At 38.2% G+C, this 19,473-nt stretch overlaps 1 protein-coding gene and 1 non-coding gene across 7 annotated transcripts in view; both read left to right on the top strand.

The window, feature by feature from the left end:
- Positions 1–19,473, top strand: part of SBF2 (SET binding factor 2) — a 531,976-nt gene that overhangs the window by 465,335 nt on the left and 47,168 nt on the right. For 4 of the 6 annotated variants that reach the window (XM_063710648.1, XM_063710650.1, XM_055355433.2 and 1 more), the window contains 5 exons: positions 2,772–2,917; positions 5,744–5,942; positions 13,020–13,216; positions 15,994–16,134; positions 17,269–17,364. In XM_063710648.1, coding sequence (XP_063566718.1) covers positions 2,772–2,917; positions 5,744–5,942; positions 13,020–13,216; positions 15,994–16,134; positions 17,269–17,364 — 779 coding nt within the window. The remainder of the gene's footprint in view (positions 1–2,771; positions 2,918–5,743; positions 5,943–13,019; positions 13,217–15,993; positions 16,135–17,268; positions 17,365–19,473) is intronic. The other 2 variants (XM_063710649.1, XM_019037268.4) reach the window with 1 other exon arrangement.
- LOC115933492 (U7 small nuclear RNA) lies at positions 1,652–1,713 on the top strand. The gene has a single exon (XR_004069320.1). It is a non-coding gene; the product is annotated as a U7 small nuclear RNA (small nuclear RNA).

Genomic DNA, 19,473 nt, shown 5'->3' with positions numbered 1-19,473 from the left:
TCCCGTAATTGATTGCAAAAGGAGTAACCTATCCTTTGTGTCCAGGTGTAAGCGATTGCTCTTTTCATTCACTGTTCTGTTTCTGTCAAGCCCATGGGGCCAAGATCATAAAGTTATGGAACAGCAGCATTGATAAGTGTAGCAAGTTTCAAAAACTAAAAGCTACCAGAGGCTTTGACTGTCATGTCCATTGCTCACAATGCATTTTTAGAATGTGAAATTCTATTTTCTCTTTTTTCCATATTGATCACTTTCTAAATGCTTTTGACCAATCCCTTCAGCTTTTATTAATATCCAGGCCCAGTGGACAGATTTGCTTTTATCTAGAAACAGGAGGCTATATTTTCTGTTTTTCATAACTCTTGAACATTTCAAACTTACTGAAAATTCATAACAGTAGTACAAAGAATTTCTGTATATATTTTACCCAGATTCACCAGTAGTTTCTACTTTGGTCCATTTGTTTATCATTGTCTCTCTCATATATACACATATTTTTTTTGAGCCATTTGAGTTAGATATAAGATGTCCCTTTATCCTTAAGTACATCACAATATGTTTCCTAAGAACAAAGACATTATCTTTTTATGTTTTTTATTTTATTTTGTTTTTTAAATTTATTTATTATACTTTAAGTTCTGGAATACATGTGCAGAACGTGCAGGTTTGTTACATAGGTATACATGTGCCATGGTGGTGTGCTGCAGCCATCAATCCATCATCTAGGTTTTAAACCCTGCATGCATTAGGTATTTGTCCTAATGCTATCCCTCCCCTTGTCCGGCATTATCTTATATAAGCACAGTAATCAAAGCCAGAAAATTTAATTAATATAAAACTTTTATCTAACCCAGAGTCTATATTCACATTGTGTTAATGATCCTTTTTTAGTTTAGTACCTCACTTTTTTATTCCTGGTCCAGGATCTAATCCAGGATCAGGCATTGCATTTAGTTGTCACATTTCTTTAGTATGAACCCTTATTTTCTAGAAAGTTTTTAGAAATTTATGTTGAAAGTTTTAAACTTCAGTTATGACGAAATAACAATTGTTTTAAGTTATCTTCCATCAGTGATAAAATATAAGGGCTAAAATTTCATTCACTGTTAACCATGTAGAATTCGGGCATCTGCCAATACAAATTACAATACTAGGGAGAGCTTTGCAGACTTTGGAAAAGAGACCCTTCCTTTGCCTGAAAGAAGGGTAGATTGGGGATTATAGAAAATTTGAGGTTCCAGACAGTATATTATTTCTCAGTTGCACAGCTAGCCACCTGTCTAGCTTTGCTTACCAGGTAATATCCAGGTATGGTATGCTGAAGCATGAGCAAGTTCCTAGGGATTTACAGCAGTGGACCAAGCATCTTGTCTTAGCACCATAGGGTCGGAGAGGAGCCTATGATGTTTGTTATCTCAGCCTTCAATGGAAGAGGCAAAGCTTTGTGTGGTATTTTACATTTAGAAACTATCAGAAACATGTATATTTATATTGGTTTCAGAAATATATACCTGTATCAAGCCTGTTATATCAGCTGCAACAGAGATGTAGCAATTTAAAAATTTTAAGAGTTGCCTGGGTATATGAAACAAAAGATTTAGCTTTAGCTGGGAAAAAATTTCAAAAATCCCATTGAGTTTAAGTTAACACCTAGTGTTACAGCTCTTTTAGAATTTGTCTAGCAGACTTTCCAGTTTTTGCCAGAAAGCCCACTAATAAAAATTTAAAAATAAAAACAAAAGTTACACAAGTGATTTACAATAAGTTTAATTTAGGAAATATCAGTATTTTATGATTCCCAGCTGTTATCTCAAACATGTTTCATAACCTTCAGGTTTACATTGCAAATAACTAAAGATGGAGTCTGGTGAAACTATTTGATAATAAAAGAAGCCTTATCACTTTTTACTGAATGGCAAGAAAACACCAGAAGAGTTCTTTGTGATAGAGAAGAATATAATCAAGAACAGTCTTCAGAGTCTTCACCTCCATCTGATTAGTCAGGAAATAGGTTCTCTGTTTAATTCTCTGGATTGCCTAGATTTTCTGTCAGCAAGAAGGGTTAAATTGTTTGAATAAATAAAGTACTTTTAGGTCCAAATGATTTACATCTTAGTTTCCCTTTAATTAAAGCTGATTCTCAAAAGGATACTCAAGTTTCTGATTTCTTATTTTTCTCCTTTCAAAAAAGGGGAAGTATATTATTTTTCTATGCTTCTTAAAGTTTACAGCTAATTAGAGTCAGGACATCACATATACACACTTAAAACAGTTAAGAAATAAGCAAATGTGTTGCCAACTATGAAGGCCATATGATCTCAAAGAAAGGCTTGTGAGTTGGTAGAAAGAGAGTTTGAGTAAGTTAGAGAAGTGGGCAGGCTGGCTTTCCATGTAGAAGGACTCCAACAAGCATGCTTTGTGGGAACTGTGGTAGGGACAGTGGCATGAGGATAACCAGAGTGGGTTCAGGGCAGTCCTCCCCGACAAGCTAAACCAAGGAGTTTAGATTTGGGGTGATAAGTAGTTTGTGTCTCACTTTACATTTTCCTGCATGTTTTTCCTAAGACAGTATCCTGATGACAGTGGTGTTTTATGGGAAATTAGTCTACTGCCATATTAAAAGTAACCTAAAGAAGCAGAGGCTTAACAAGAGTCTGGACCAGTAGTGGCTGTGGGAAAGGAGAAGAAACAATTTGAGCTAAGTAGGTGTCAACAATACAAGTAGTGCTTTTATATTAAGTTGACATTCTCTTTGGTTTTATGACTTGTAGTACCTTCTCAAAAACAATTGTGAAAGGTGCCAAAAGGGCAGGGAAAATGACAATTGGGCGGCAATATTTACTGAAGAAGAAGACGGGGACAATTGTGGAAGAAAGAGTAAATCGTCCTGGATGGAATGAAGATGATGATGTATCTGGTATGTGAAAACTTGAATTTCCTTCATTATTCAACTTTATTTCTTATATGAATAAGAGACTCAGATGTAGTTGCACTTACATCTTGATTCACAAAAACCTAGATCTCATGAGAAGATGGAAGCACTTACCAGCTTCTTAGAACTGGGGGAAAAAATATTTTCCCAATATTCCATTGTTCAGGTAATATTTTGTTAAATTATACTTCTTCTTTACTAAATTCATACAGCTAATTGGTCATTTTTATGTGGGTCTCATTAAAAGAAGAAAGAAGGGAACCCCACTGCATGGGAAATTTAGGTATAGAGTAGTCCCCTGTATCTTATCCTTCTAGAATAAGAATTTAAGGTAAGGACATTGAACATTTCAAGTTGAAGATTTCAGTTTTTGGTAAGAACATTGTTGGTGCTCTTAATCAAAATGGGGGACCTAAGATGAAGGAATACTTAGGTCATAAGAAAAAATACTTGCTAAATATTTGAAAGAACAGCTACAATATCTCTCAGTGGGAAAAATAGAGGCAGAAAGCTAGTAGCAAAATCTCTGAGTGACTGTTTCCCATTCTTAACCCAGTATCAAATATGCTATGGAATCAGCACTACAGAGAAGCTGATATAATGGGAGGCAGAATGCCATTACACCCTTTTTTTCCCCTCAGGATCTTAGAATCAGTCACCGGTGGTTTTGCAAAAACTACTACTAACAACATTTTAAAAAAGAAACCTCATCTTTAGAGAAAGCACTGGCTAACCGGTCTCCATTTTCAGTTGCTGGGATAAAGAACCTATGTGGGCTGGGCACAGTGGCTCATGCCTGTAATCCCAGCACTTTGGGAGGCTGAGGCAGGCAGATCACTTGAGGCCAGGAGTTCGAGACCAGCCTGGCCAACATGGCGAAACCCTGTCGCTACTGAAAATACAAAATTTTAACCAGGCGTGGTGGCATGCACCTGTAGTCCCTACTGCTCAGGAGGCTGAGGCATGAGAATTGCTTGTACTTGGGAGGAGAAGGTTGCAGTGAGCCGAGATTGCACCACTGCACTCCAGCCTGGGTCGGACAGAGCAAGACTCTGCCTCAAAAAAAAAAAAAAGAACCTATGGGGTTTTGTATGTATGTATGCATGCCCTGGGTGAGAACATGTACATACAAGCATGCCTCTGGGGCAATGAAAATACCCACCATTATATCACTGAAATAACACCACACCCATTTGTTGGAACGCTGATCTTTTCACAGTCATATGTCAAGCCATAAAAATATTATCGCTACCCATCACTATTGACTCTTCTAACTCAATTTTTTTTATATTTCATGGAACAAAACCTATTATTCTATGATAATTATTCTACTAAAAGACCAAATTATATAATGTTCTTTGCTCCTCTGAAAATTAACGGCCAACACAGAATTGATACCTGATGATATTGCATTGTGAAGTTCACAAATTGAAACATGAATTGAAGTTCACAAATTGAAACACTTAATTGTTGATGTTCTGCTTTTTTAAAATATATTTTAATGAAAGAGGGCCATATCTTTGCCTGCACATTAGTACTTTGAGTACATTTTCAAAAACTTTGAAAGCTTGATTTGATGTCTCTTACTTTCAAAATAAATAGGGAAGTAAATTAGGACAGTTTTTAACATGGATTTTTTTTCCCCCAGTTAGAACATGCAGTACCAATTAGGAATGTTCTTTAAAAAAAAAAAAAAGCCTCCCTAAAATATTTGATTGTTGAGCAAATTCTTCCACATCTAAAATTGTAAAGGATTCTGTAACCTGTGATTGTAAAACTGTGAGGGGGTTTCCCACGTACACCACATCCTCTAACAAAAATATTTCCAGGAAAAAAGTGTAACTTCTTTATACCTCTCTGAGGAAATAAAGTTATTTTTCCCTCTAGTGAACTTCTGGTTAATCCAGAAATTTCTAATAAAAGTTTATAGTCTGAACAGTAAACTGAAATCTGGATGATGAGTTTGTATAGTGATTTTATGAAAGATAAATTTTACTGATGGGTTAGCCTCTGACAAACTTTGGGTGTTTTTATAGAGTCCTAAATAGAAATCACTGCAATTTGACAATAAGCAAGCCTTCATGAAACAGAACAGTGTAGGTAATGAATTCAAAATTATATTGTTTTTAGAAATTATTTAAATGGTATTATTTTCCTGACATTTTTTAGTTGAATTACTGATATTTTATTTCTTGACTATTCATTACACTTTTAATTTATGTTTATTTAAGTGTGATTCCTCACAGAAGTTACATGATTTAATTTGTGATATACATAATACTTGTCATCCTAATATAAACCTGTCTTGGTGTAAGAGTCTTCTTCAAAAGTAGCGGGGTTTTTTTTTTTTGCGGCGGGGGGCGGGGTTTGAGACAAAGTCTCGCTCGGTTGCCCAGGCTGGAGTGCAGTGGCACAGTCTCAGCTCACTGCAACCTCCACCTCCCGGGTTCAAGTGATTCTCCTGCCTCAGCCTCCCGAGTAGCTGGGATTACAGGTGCCTGCCGCCACACCTGGCTAATTTTTTGTATTTTTAGTAGAGATGAGATTTCACCATGTTGGTCAGGCTGCTCTCGAACTCCTGACCTTGTGATCCACCCACCTCAGCCTCCCAGTGCTGGGATTACAGGCGTGAGCCACCACACCCAGCCCAAAAGGAAGTTTTTAATCCTGTGCTTTGAGCTAATCATTTCTTCAATATCTGTCTCTACCATCCCAGTTTCAGATGAGAGTGAGCTCCCCACAGGTACTACCCTGAAGGCCTCAATTGCTTTGAGCTAATCATTTCTTCGATATCTGTCTCTACCATCACAGTTTCAGATGAGAGTGAGCTCCCCACAAGTACCACCCTGAAGGCCTCCGAGAAGTCTACAATGGAACAGTTGGTGGAAAAAGCTTGTTTCAGAGACTATCAGCGTTTAGGTTTAGGAACCATAAGTGGCAGCTCTTCTCGTTCAAGACCCGAGTATTTTCGAATTACTGCCTCCAACAGGATGTATTCACTCTGCCGGAGGTAAGTGTGTCAGTGGGCTCCAAAAAGAGGTCTTCTTTCCTTTCTTCTTATTTGAACCTTTAATAGGCCATTTGCATCCGTAGCCCTGAGATAGATAAAAATGCCTGAAAATAAGAACAAGGTCTCCAGGATACGAGCAAGCATCTCATTGGCATTCTCGGAACAATTACCTTACTGAAAGTACCTCTAGTAGGTGAGAAGGTGAAAGGTAAAGTACTCACCCCCTATGAATTTCTCGTCTTTCTCTTCCCAGTTTGCTTCTTTTCTAGCATGACTAAAGATAACTTGAAGAACAGGATTTTCCCAGCCCGATAGAGGACATGAAAGTCTTTTGTAGGCTGGGGAGCCACAGACTCTTTCTATAAAGGGTCAGTTGGTAAATATTTTCAGTTTATGAGCCATAGAGTCTCTTGTTGCAGCTATTCAACTGTGCCGCAAAAGCACCCACAGACAGTAAGGAAATGAGTGGGCATGGCCGGTTTTGGCCCACAGGCTATAATTTGCTGACCCAGGTGTAGGCAAGGCTTTCTTATGTGGTCTAATTGGAATGTTTTCAAGGGAATATTACTTAAAGGATGTAAATAAAGAGGCATTTTCTTTTTTCTGTTCTTGTCATCTCTCACTGTTTTTCAAATATGTTGAGTCTTATTCCATGCTTTACTATATGTAAATATATATTTTCTAAAATTACATTTTCACCATTCACAAGTTTAGTCATTTTCATCTCCAGGTAAGATTTTTCTTTGCATTTATAAATTCCTGCTTAAACAGCTCTGAAATCACTTTGTAAATTGTAAGCTTTGTATATATTTTAGAAAGTTATCTTAATGTTACTTTCAACCCTGTTGCTCTTAAAGATAGATATGTCATTTTAAATGGCAATTTAAGTTTACAAATATTAATATGAAACTTCAGAAACAAGTTGGGAATATAGTTTTGAGATTGTGGCCAAATAAACATTTTGCATGAAGTTCTGAAAAATTGGCACTCTGAGTATGCAGTAATTTTTCTGGAATTCTCTGTCATTCTAACTAAATTTTCTCTGAAGATGAGTCATGTTGTCGGGGTGTGATGTCCTGCTGTTTGGAAAGTTTGCTATCAAAATTATGCCAGCCATTGAGAAAACAGACTCATTTATCATTCCAATCTTCAGAAGTAAAATAAAATTTTAATAGATGACTTATTAGAACACCGGTTATAAAGCATTTATGATGGTAAAAAGTAATATATATCCATTAAGTTATTAGCAGGAAGGAAATGGAATAATAAAAAATAATCCAAAAGAAGGCAAGAAAGGAAAAAAAGGGGGACATAGAACAAATGGAATAAATAACAAGTAGTAAGATGGTAGATTTAAATTCAAATATATCCATAATTGCATTAATTATTAATTGACTAAATGTTCCAATTCAAAGAAAGAGATCAGGGTTTGCTTTAAAAAAAAAAAAAAAAAATGGCTGGGCTCAGTGGCTCACGCCTGTAATCCCAGCACTTTGGGAGGCCGAGGCGGGCAGATCACCAGGTCAAGAGATGGAGACCATCCTGGCCAACATGGTGAAACCCTGTGTCTACTAAAAATACAAAAATTAGCTGGGCATGGTGGCTTGTGCCTGTAGTCCCAGCTACTTGGGAGGCTGAGGCAGGAGAATCACTTGAACCCTGGTGGTGGAGGTTACAGTGAGCCGAGGTCACGCTACTGCACTCCAGCCTGGTGACAGAGCAACACTCCGTCTCCAAAAAAAAAGCTTTCTGCTGCTTTTAAGGGACAAATCTAATATACAAGTATATAAAAAGGTAGAAAGTAAAAGGATAGAAAAAATATACCACGCAAAACTACCTTTAAAAAAAGTTGTTGTCACTATATGAATATCAAAGTAGACTTTAAAAGCAGTAAGAAAGGATGGTTGATAATGACAAAAGGTTTATTTTACACACAGCAATTCATTAAGATCAAGTGGAGTTTATTGTAGGAATAGAGTACTGGTTTCACATCTGAAAATCAGTCAGTGTAATTTACCACATTAACAGAATTAAAAAGAAGTTTATTATATAAAGATAAGCATTTTGCAAATGCAAAGTACACTTATGAGTTTTATTTATGTAAATTTATTTATGTAAATTCTGTATTTTTTGTCACATTAGTGATTTTTAGAAAAAAGCTCTCAGCAAAATAGAGTAAGAATGAGCTCCCATGAGTAGTGCCCTGAAGGCCTCAGAGAAGTCTACAGTGGAACAGTGGGTAGCTCCTTAATCTTCTGTCTTAAAAATCCTACACAGGAAATTACTTATCTTAGAAATAAATAAAATATTAAAAGCTTTTTCTCTTAAATCCTGACAAGGATGCCCATTATCACCATTTCTATTCAGTGTTGTACTAGAGGTCTTAGGCAGTGCAAAGAGACTAGAAAAGTAATAAAAGGTATAAAGATTGAAAAGAAAGAAATAAAACTGCCATTACTCACAGATGACCAAAATACACATGTAGAAAATCTGTAGGAATCTGCCAATAAACTTTTAAAATTATTAAGTGGATTTAGTACAAGGTCACTGATAAGGTCACTAGTACAAGGTCATTTACAATAATTATATATATACTAAAAACATTACAAAATGAAATTTTCAAAAAGTGATGCTATTTTGGTATTATTCCTACTATTTACAGTAGCACTAAAAAACATTACTTAGGGATGAATCTAATAACCAGTGCAAGACCTCCACATGGAATACTTAAAACAATATTGAAGATCATTGAAGAGCTAAATAAGTAGATATTTCAGGTTCTTAGATTAGAATATTCAGTATTCTAAAACTGAATTTCCTGAAATTGTTCTATAGAATCAGTCTCAATCTCAGCAAAATGTTAATGGAAACTGAAAAGGTAATTCTAAGAGTTACATAAAAATGTGGAAGACAGAGTAGCCGAGATAGTCTTACAGAATAATACTATAGGATGTCAAGAGTTTTTATAAAGCTACAATAATTAAGACAGTATAGGACTGACACAAGAATGGACAAACGGACCAGTGGAGCAAAATAGGGAATATATTAAACAGAAACACCCCAACATATGTGGATACTTGATTTAAGATAAAAATAACACTTAAGAACAGTGGATAGAAGATGTTTTTTCAATAAAGGATGCTGGGAAAAATTAATCTTGACCTATTCCCATTGACCTATAGATCTATATGTAAAAGGTTAAAACAATAAAACAATAGGTTTGTTATTAAGGTTAAAACAAATAAGCTTAAAACAATAAAGCTTCTAGAAGATAAGAGAATGTCTTCATGACCTTGAGGTATAGGGAAAGATTTCTTGGGATGGGAAAAACATTATCTATAAAGTAAAAAATTGATAAATTTAGAACTTCTGTACATCAGGAGATATCATCAAGAGAGTAAAAAGGACTATAAATTGGTTAAATAACTTTGGAAAGTTGTCTAATGCTGTCTAAACATTTAAACATCTACTGAACATATTCATAACCTAATTCCTAGAAATTCTCCTCTTAGGTGGAGTAGAATTTCTAACAGAAATACATATGTGCTCCCAAAAGACATCTACAAGAATGTTCATGGCAACATTCTTAATAATTAAAAAAACTAGAAACTACTCAAAATCAACAAGAGAATAGATAAATGGTATCATACTCACACAGTGAAATACAGTAATGAAAATGAACAAACTACACGTGAGTACAAATAACACGGATGGATCTCATAAACATAACATTGAGCAAAAGAAGCCAAACATGAAAGAATAAACTCTGTTGATTCCCTTTATCTAGAATTCAAAAAGAAGCAAAATTCATCCACATTGTTAGCAGTCAGGATAGTAGTAATCTTTTTTTTTTTTTTTTTTTTTTTTTTTGAGACAAGGTCTTGCTCTGTCTCCCAGGTCGGAGTGCAGTGATGTGATTCCAACTCACTGCAGCCTCAACCTCCCTGGCTCAGGCGATCCTTCCACCTCAGCCTTCTGAGTAGCTGGGACTAGGCACATGCCACCAAACCTGTCTAATTTTGTTTTTATTTTATTTATTTATTTTTGTAGAGAAGAGGTCTCACTGTGTTGCCCAGGCTGGTCTCAAACTCCTAGGCTCAAGCCATCCTCCCAGCTGGGCCTCCCAAAGTGCTGGGATTACAGGTGTAAGCCACCATGCCAGGCAGGATAATGGTAATCTTTAAGAAAGAAGAATAAATAGTGACTGGGAGGAAATACTAGATCTTGGATGCTTGTAGTGGTCAATTTCTTGACCTAGGTGGTAATGATATCACCTAGGTTTTGAGCATTTGTATGTGAATTATGCTTGAATTAAAACGTTTCCACAACAGCTTCTGAAGCCTAGTCTACCTCTTGAGAGTTAACTGTGGAGCCCAGAGCTGAAGGCTCTGAGTAGTGGTTTAGGATGGGTGGCAGGGAAATTGATATCTTTCATTACGAAATGAGACTGGTACTGAGAGTAGCTTCTCTTGGTCTTTAGGCTTCACACAATTTGCCCCAGCATGAGGGGCTCTGCAGCTGTCATGCAAGCCCATGTCAGGAAGCAGGAGAGAGCCATAGATCTTGTATGTAACAGAGGATGGTCTGTGTGTGGTGCTCATTCACAGTGGAAGGAGATGGCTCACTACAGGGGGCAGGGAGTGAAGGAGTGTGCTCGTTCTTTACCAGTTATTGAAGTAGCTCCTGGAACCATTAAACATTATTCCCCTGTCTAATACACATTGTATCTTGAAGCAAGTTGGGAAAAACTGATATTCAAGTGGAGATAGAGGGTCCTAATTATGGAACTGCCTTTTCAGTCTTCATGAGTGATTACGTCTATAGCTTGGTCTTTTCATCAGTTTGTGGTATTACAAAAATTCAGGCCACAGCTTCCTAGAGCACCAAAGCCCTAGGCTTTCAGAATGCTTCCAAGGTATCATTGGTTAAGTATGGAAAGTTAATTTGGCATTCAGTAAAGTAGTTGAAGGTTATGATTTATGTGACCATAAACTAGATTTCCTTTCCCTCCTCTCAGCACTGGTTCTTATCAAGATAAGGGATAAGAAGTTCTGGAAATGGATAGTGGTGGTAGTTGCATAACATTGGGAATGTACTAAATGCCACTGGTTTGTACACATAAAAAAGGATAGCATGAATCCTAGCACTTTGGGAGGCCGAGGCGGGCAGATCACCTAAGGTCAGGAGTCCGAGACCAGCCTGACCAACATGGAGAAACCCCATCTCTACTAAAAATACAAAATTAGCCAGGTGTGGTGGCACATGTCTGTAATCCCAGCTACTCAGGAGGCTGAGGCAGGAGAATTGCTTGAACCCAGGAGGCGAAGGTTGCAGTGAGCCGAGATCGCACCATTGCACTCCAGCCTAGGCAACAAGAGCGAAACTATGTCTCAAAAAATAAATAAAAAATAAAATAAATTAAAAAAGGATACCATGGGCCGGGCGCAGTGGCTCACGCCTGTAATCCCAGCACTTTGGGAGGCCGAGGCAGGCGGATCACCTGAGGTTGAGAGTTCGAGACAGCCTGACCAACATGGAGAAACCCTGTCTCTGCTAAAAATACAAAATTAGCCAGGCGTGGTGGCACATGCCTGTAATCCCAGCTACTCAGGAGGCTGAGAAAGGAGAATTGCTTGAACCCCGGAGGCAGAGGTTGCGGTGAGCTGAGATCGCGCCATTGCACTCCAGCCTGGGCAACAGTGAAACTCCATCTCAAAAAAAAAAAAGGGATAGCATGATAAATTTTATGTTAGGTATATTTTACCAAAATTTAAAAATCACCAGCTGGGCACGGTGGCTCATGCCTGTAATCCCAGCACTTTGGGAGGCCAGGGTGGGCAGATCATGAGGTCAGGAGATCGAGACTATCCTGGCTAACACAGTGAAACCCTGTCTCTATTGAAAATACAAAAAATTAGCCAGGGATGGTGGCGGGCGCCTGTAGTCCTAGCTACCCGGGAGGCTGAGGCAGGAGAATGGCATGAACCCGGGAGGCAGAGCTTGCAATGGGCCGAGATCGTGCCACTGCACTCCAGCCTGAGCGACAGAGCGAGACTGCATCTCAAAAAAAAAAAAAAAATCACCAAAAAAAAGATATAGGATTAGTGGTTAGGAGGTTATAAATATAAAATCTGTTTAGTGTAATATTTCTAATTAAACTAAAAAAAAGAAATGACTCTGAAACCTGCCTATCTTCTTGCATTTATTAATCTGTATGTACTCTTACATGTTATTTTCCCGGCATCATATCCTGTAACTTTATAAGCTAATCTTTTAAAATAAGTATCAACATGTAGTGTTATTAACTATTTAAACTCATTTGACATTTGAACAAATTGTTCTCATGCCAAAAATAATTTGGTTTTGGTTTTTAAGCCTTTCACCATCTCAGGCAGTCTAATATCGGCATGCTGTATTCTCTAATGTCATCTCAGTGATCTATGAATTGTTTACAATTTGGCTTGTCATTCTCATAAAGTTGACATTAATCTGGTAATCTTACAATCTTTATTTCAAGTTGTGGAAAAGTAATGTATAAGGCAAGGGAAATAGTTCAACAGAGGCCTTTTAAAGAATTCTACATAATATTTTTATTTTCTAAGTTTATTCAGCAGAAGTCTGCAATATCAGTGAATGGGGCTCTTTTCAAAAAAGACTACAGATCAGTGGATGAGTTAGCTATTTTCACCATCTAGGGATTTTCTTCTCAATCCCTGAAGAATTCAGAAGTTGAAACTAAGTTCCATATTTGAAATATGTTGGCCAGGCACAATGGCTCACGCCCATAATCCCAGCACTTTGGGAGGCTGAGGAAGGAGGATCGCTTGAGCCCAAAAATTTGAAACCAGCCTGTACAACAAAGTGAGATCCTGTCTCTACAAAAATAAAAATAAAATTAAAAAAGAAAATAAATATATCTTACCCTTCAACTAATATGTTTCTGAGTCTTAGAAAATTACTATGATATTAGTATTCAATTTCTTATATTCTGTCTCCCTCTTCTCTCATTTCTTTCCCCTTTTCTTCCCCTCTGTTCCTTCCCCCAATCATTCTCTTCTCTCTTCTATGTCTCTGAAGCTATCCTGGCCTTTTAGTCGTACCTCAAGCTGTACAGGACAGTAGTTTACCAAGAGTAGCTCGCTGCTATCGACACAATCGCCTGCCTGTTGTATGTTGGAAGAACTCAAGAAGTGGTACTCTGCTCCTCCGATCTGGAGGATTCCATGGGAAGGGAGTCGTTGGTCTTTTCAAATCTCAGAACTCCCCTCAGGCCGGTAAGCATCTCTCTATAACACAATTACCACCCGTTCACATAAGGACAGTACTAAAAATAAACGAAGTAAAATCTGGGAATGATGCCTTTTCATCAAGTCTTGTCTCACACACAAACTTTTCCACTTTGCTACATACAACATGTACAGCTTAAACAAGAGCTATACTTGATAGTGTGAGGCTCCACATTGAATTTGACCTCTTAATATGTCTGGTCTGTACTTGGATTTTAATAGAAATTAATATAATAAAGTCTTTGGTCCTAGGCAATTTTCATTCCAGCAAACCAGAGTATTCACAGATGGAAACTAGGTTATACCAATCTTTTTTCTTTCTCCTGGGAAGCATCCAAATACATTTAACAGCTTCGGAGGTAAGATGAGATTCTGTGCCATGTGATATGAGATATCCATCCTCACTCTTACAAGTCATACGCACACACAAGACAGCAAACTAATGACCGCAAATGCTGCTTCAGGATCTTTCAAGCAAAGAGGTTTTTAGGAAGCTAGCGAAATAATAAGTACAGCTGTCCCATATTCTGAGGATACTTGTGAGTACCATGTCTGAGGTCTTGAAGTCAGGAGCTGTATTTTGCTGACCTTTCTCATAGCTTCTGCCTCATAATAGATGCTCAAAAAAAATGCAACAGTAGGCCACTAAGATATCAGATCCGATTTAGGGATGGCTGCATTCTTCCACCTTTGGAAATGAAGTAAACTCAGAATCTGTGATTCACCGGGTAAAACCATGTGCTTTTTGAAAGTCAGCCAATGTTTTGATCATTAGGTTGACTGAGGGCAGCCTTCCACCTGCCTTGAAGTCTCACTACTGGTGTAATTGAAGGCAATTGGCTGTTTACTGTTTCTCCTCTGAAACACTGTGTGCTCCCAAGCCACCTGGTGGGTATGTTAGAACATAAGAAGGGGCCAGGTGCAATGGCTCATGCCTGTAGTCCCAGCTACTTGGAAGGCCAAGGTGGGAGGATTGCTTGCGCCCAGGAGTTCAAGACCAGCCTGGGCAACATGGCAAAACCCCATATCTACAAAAAAATACAAAAATTAGCCAGGCGTGGTGGCACGTGCCTGAGTCCCAGCTATTCAGGAGGCTGAGGTGGGAGAATCACTTGAGCCCATGAGGTAAAGGCTATAGTGAGCCACGATTGCACCACTGCACTCCACCCTGAGTGAAAGAATAAGACCCTGTCTCAAAAAAAATGAAATAAAATAATAGTAAAATAGAACACAAGCATATATGTTATGTAAAATGAGTGAATGATTTTAGGAGCACCGATAAGCGTATCACTAAGCTTTTAGTTGGAAAACAATTGAAACTTATTCCACTGGTTGCTGATTTTTTAAATCTAATTTAAATTTACTATATTTCATATTCAACTTCCACATTTACTCACAACTAATATCTTTAGGGTTTTTTTGTTTTTTGTTTTTTTGTTTTGTTTTGTTTTTGTTTTGTTTTTTGTTTTTGAGATGGAGTCTTTCTCTGTCGCTCAGGCTGGAGTGCAATGGCGCGATCTTGGCTCACTGCAACCTCCGCCTCCAAGGTTCAAGCGATTCTCCTGCCTCAGCCTCCCAAGTAGCTGGGATTACAGGCGCCCGCCACTACACCCAGCTAATTTTTGTATTTTTAGTAGAGATGGGTTTTCACCATGTTAGTCAGGCTGGTTTCGAACTCCTGACCTCAGGTGATCTGCCTGTCTCGGCCTCCCTAAGTGCTGGGATTACAGACGTGAACCACTGCGCCCGGCTGACAACTAGTATCTTTGAAATTGCAGTGCATCTTACAATTGATGTGATCAGAAAGAATAGTGTCATAGTTTAAATGGCAATTTTTCATTGATAAGCAGTTTTTATTGTTAGGCAATAAAATAACAGTGCGTCTTAGAATTGATGACATATTAAAGTTGATAAAATACAATAATGCTAATTATTTATTTTCTATTCAGGTTGTAAGAAAATTTATGAATATCTGTTGTCCTTGTAGGGAGTCCATCCCCTGTCCTCTTTAAACTGTCTGGGCCGATTTCAGTGATTCTGTTTTGCTTCACCCAAACCAGGCTTATATGCCCATCAACCCAGAATTGCTCTCACAATTGTGTATACTTTTTGCTCCTCATTTAGAAGGACCAGGGATTGGCAGTAGTTGCTCCTGTCTTCTTCCCATCTTCTTCCACTCTTCCCTCTACAAATCTTTATAGGCTCATGTCCCCTGGTGGGTCTATGTGGCAGAATTGAAATAAAGTTGCTGATATTGGAAAGTTCTTAACTCTACCCATTCTGGGATGTCAAAGGAACCCACTCCCAAGCAATAACCTGGTCAGGATGGTTGGGGGATATCATCAAGGCTTTGTTGTTCATGAATCTTCATTTTGAGTTGCTTGGATAATGAGAAGCTATGCCCTGTGCTTTCAAGCCCAATCTATGCTTGGAAGGGTAGCCCTGTGCTGGTTTTCCAGACCTGGGCTCTTTCTGGAAGGATAATGAGGCAATCAAGAAGTAGGTGTGGTAAAACCAGCATTACAGTGGAGGATTAGCCATTTAATAGACTGGCAATTTAAGTGGGGCTGGTTTCTATATTTGGGTGTGGTAACTTGTAGACTATATAGAGAAAAATAAGCATAGATAGGTAGGTAGGTAGGTAGGTAGATAGATAGATAGATAGATAGATAGATAGATAGATAGATAGATAGATAGATAGATAGATAACTTGTTTTGTTAACACAGAGACAGTTTATTTTATTCAATATATTTTCCTTTTATAGCTCCTACCTCCTCTTTAGAATCTTCCAGTAGCATAGAACAAGAGAAATACTTGCAAGCCTTACTGAATGCTGTTTCTGTCCATCAGAAACTCAGAGGCAACAGCACTCTTACTGTCAGGCCAGCCTTTGCTCTATCTCCAGGTAAGATTTGATAATACTTTTCTTCTTGACAGCTTCTAATGAAAGGTCAGTTCTGTTCCTAGGGTTATTTGTACTGTTATTTGTTATTTGTACTATTCCTTCACCAAGACTTCTTAAAAGTTTTACCCTGAAGGGTTATAAGTTTAACTCCTTTTACTTAGAAATCTACCACTATTAATGTCTAGTAAATAGTAACTAAACTTAGAGATTCAGTTTTTTCTTTTTTGTTTCGTTTTCTTTTTTTTAAGAGATGGGGTCTCACTGTGTTGCCCAGTCTGGTCTCGAACTTCTGGGCTCAAGCAGTCTTCCCGCCTCAGCCTCCCAAAGTACTGAGATTACAGGTGTGAGGTGTGAGCTCAGTTATTTCCTTTTCAAAAGAGTAATTGGAGAGGAAGTGGGGAATATAAATAAAGTCACCCTTTATTCCCATATTTATCACACCCAGCTCAGTTATTTCCTTTTCAAAAGAGTAATTGGAGAGGAAGTGGGAAATATAAATAAAGTCACCCTTTATTCCCATATTTATCTTTCATAGACTTTAAAATATTAAAATGACATGGAATATGTAAGTGGAACATGTTTGTTAAATGTGTATTTATTAAAATCATCATTTATAAGTTTGAAATTCCCAAAATATCTGCAGCCTATTATGATTTTCAGTACAATTTGTTTTCACTGGATTTGGATGAAGCCATTAAGACTTGTACTAATATTCTGTTTCAGTTATCATGTGATGGAACCCCAAAGGGTTCATGTAGAGGTAACCCTAATGTGTTAGACACAGGAGCATGTGACTTGAGAAGTTGGTCTCTTTGGCTTAATCAGCTATTTGAATTAGCTCAACGTAAGCAGAAAGTGGCTTTTCTTGTAAAATAACACCATGCATGCCTTGCTCCATTTATCATTAAATTCTCTGATTGCACTTGCCAAACCTAACTCTCTATAATCTTGCAAATGTGTGTTATCTCTGATTAATAATAACATTGCCTTGTTATCTCTAATAACGCTTTGGGTACTTAAAAGTACAATGTTTGGCAGCAGTTAAACATGCTACACATGAAGATAACTTTTTGTCATTTGAGTAATGTTAACCCAAACAACATGGTTTTTGTTCTTCTTTTTGGCTGACTTTAGGGACTGAAAGGAGGACTTCAAGAATGTCCACTGTGCTTAAGCAGGTAGTGCCAGGACATTTGGATGTAAACCCATCCAATAGCTTTGCTCAAGGAGGTTAGTAAGATTGATTTTATAACTGAGCACTGATGCAAGCTTAAAAGCAGAAAGCATTTTTCTAGATAGTTGATATTTTAAATCAATTATGGTTCAAATTGTTCTTAATTACCCTCTTCTGAATGAATGGTCAAATGTATTACTAGCATGATGACAGATGAGCTTAGCCTTGTGGGACAAGAAGTATAATAATTGCTGATGTCATATATATTGATAAGTTTGGGAGCATTAAGAGGTAAGGGGAGCATGTCTAAATGATGAGTCAGCCCTGGGAGTACTCCCTGATACTCCAGATTTGCAGGGAAGAAAGACCAATCTATCACAGAAGTATAGATAGTTAAGGAGAAGTGATTCCAGATCGAAGGAACTCCAAGTCCTGTTATTTTTGCTCCTGTCCTCTGAAATACTGGTTTGGAGGATAAGACATCATGATATCCAGGTAGCTGCTGACATGAGGAAATAGAGAAAGGCTAAGTATTCATTCTTTTAAGCTCCAAAAGGTCATCCACTTTGTTCTCTGCAAGTTTATGTGAGATTCTTTTCACTCTGCAGAGGAAATTCCAGACCAGATTCTTTTTTTTTTTTTTTTTTTTAAGACAGAGTCTTACTTTGTTGCCCAGGCTGGAGTGCAGTGGAATTGTCATAGCTAACTAACTGCAGCCTCCAACTCCTGGGCTTGAGCAATCCTCCTGCCTCAAGCTCCCAAGGAGCTAAGACTACAGGTGTGTGCCACCACTCCCATCTAAATTTTTAAAATATTTTTTGGGACAGAGTCTTACTATGTTGCCCAGGCTGGTCTTGAACTCCTGGCCTGAAGCAGTCCTCCCACCTGGGCTTCCCAAAGTGCTGGGATTACAGGCGTGAGAAAGCACCTGGCCCCAGATATCTCAACTGTGAAGTCCCACTGTCTCACAATGGAGTCACAGAATCTTAGACTCTTCCTCTCACCCCCATATAATGATGAATTCCCTTAAAAAGATACTAAGTAGGCTGGGCGCGGTGGCTCACACCTATAATCCCAGCACTTTGGGAGGCTGAGGCAAGCAGATCACCTGAGGTCAGGAATTCCAGACCAGCCTGGCCAACATGGTGAAACCCTGTCTCTACTAAAAATACTAAAATTAGCCAGGCGTGGTGGTGCACACCTGTAGTCTCAGCCACTCAGGAGGCTGAGACAGGAGAATCAGTTTGAACCCGGGAGGCAGAGGTTGCATAGAGCCACGATCGCACCATTGCTGGGCAACAAGAGCAAAACGAGCCGAGATCACTCCAGCCTGGGCAACAAGAGCAAAACTCCATCTCAAAAAATAAACAAAAGTGTGTATATATATATATACACACATACACACACACACATATATATATACACACTACACACTAAGTAAGTAATCTTGTTTCTGCTTGAACGTCATTCGTAATGGGAAACTCATTTCTTCCCCAAAATAATCCCTTACATTTGTGAGCAACTCTGTGTGTTGCTTTCTCATATTGACCACCACTTTTACATATTGGCCCTAGCTCTATCCTCTGAGGTTAGAAAGTAAGTGTACTCTCCCACACCTAAAACCCTTCAGGAAAAACTCTTGTCAGGCTTGCTTTCTGCAAAATTCACTTTTTACAAAATTCACTTTTTTCCGTTTTGAAAACCATACACATCTTGGTCCTTTGGATACTTTCTTTTCCTGCCTTTAGTTAACTCTGAATATCCCCAGTTCAAATGGTTGTAGTCCACTCACCATCCTTATCACTCTGAACACTCCACAGAATTGAACCCAGCACTCTAGGTGTTCTCACAGCCTAAAACTGCATTAGCTATGGGCAGCCCCATCACTAGGTTAACCCATGTGGAGATTAATATCATTTGAAATCCCTGTCTGCTTCACATGTGCTATTGTTCTTAAAAATATACTGGCCTTGATGGTTGCTTTTTGGACCCACTAGCAGTGTTATAACTAGGAAATTTCATGTTTTGGGATGTGGACTGGTATTTTAGACCTTTGGACCCTGATTCTGTCTACCAGTGCATTTGCTGTTTTCAAGCCTTTTGTCATCCATACATTTGATCATTGTTCTCATGTGATTCTTTGTTTAAAAAAATGTTGAACAAGC

Source organism: Gorilla gorilla, chromosome 9 (assembly GCF_029281585.2).
Source record: "Gorilla gorilla gorilla isolate KB3781 chromosome 9, NHGRI_mGorGor1-v2.1_pri, whole genome shotgun sequence".
Taxonomy (NCBI): Eukaryota; Metazoa; Chordata; class Mammalia; order Primates; family Hominidae; genus Gorilla; species Gorilla gorilla.
This window is presented reverse-complemented; position numbering and strand designations above follow the sequence as displayed.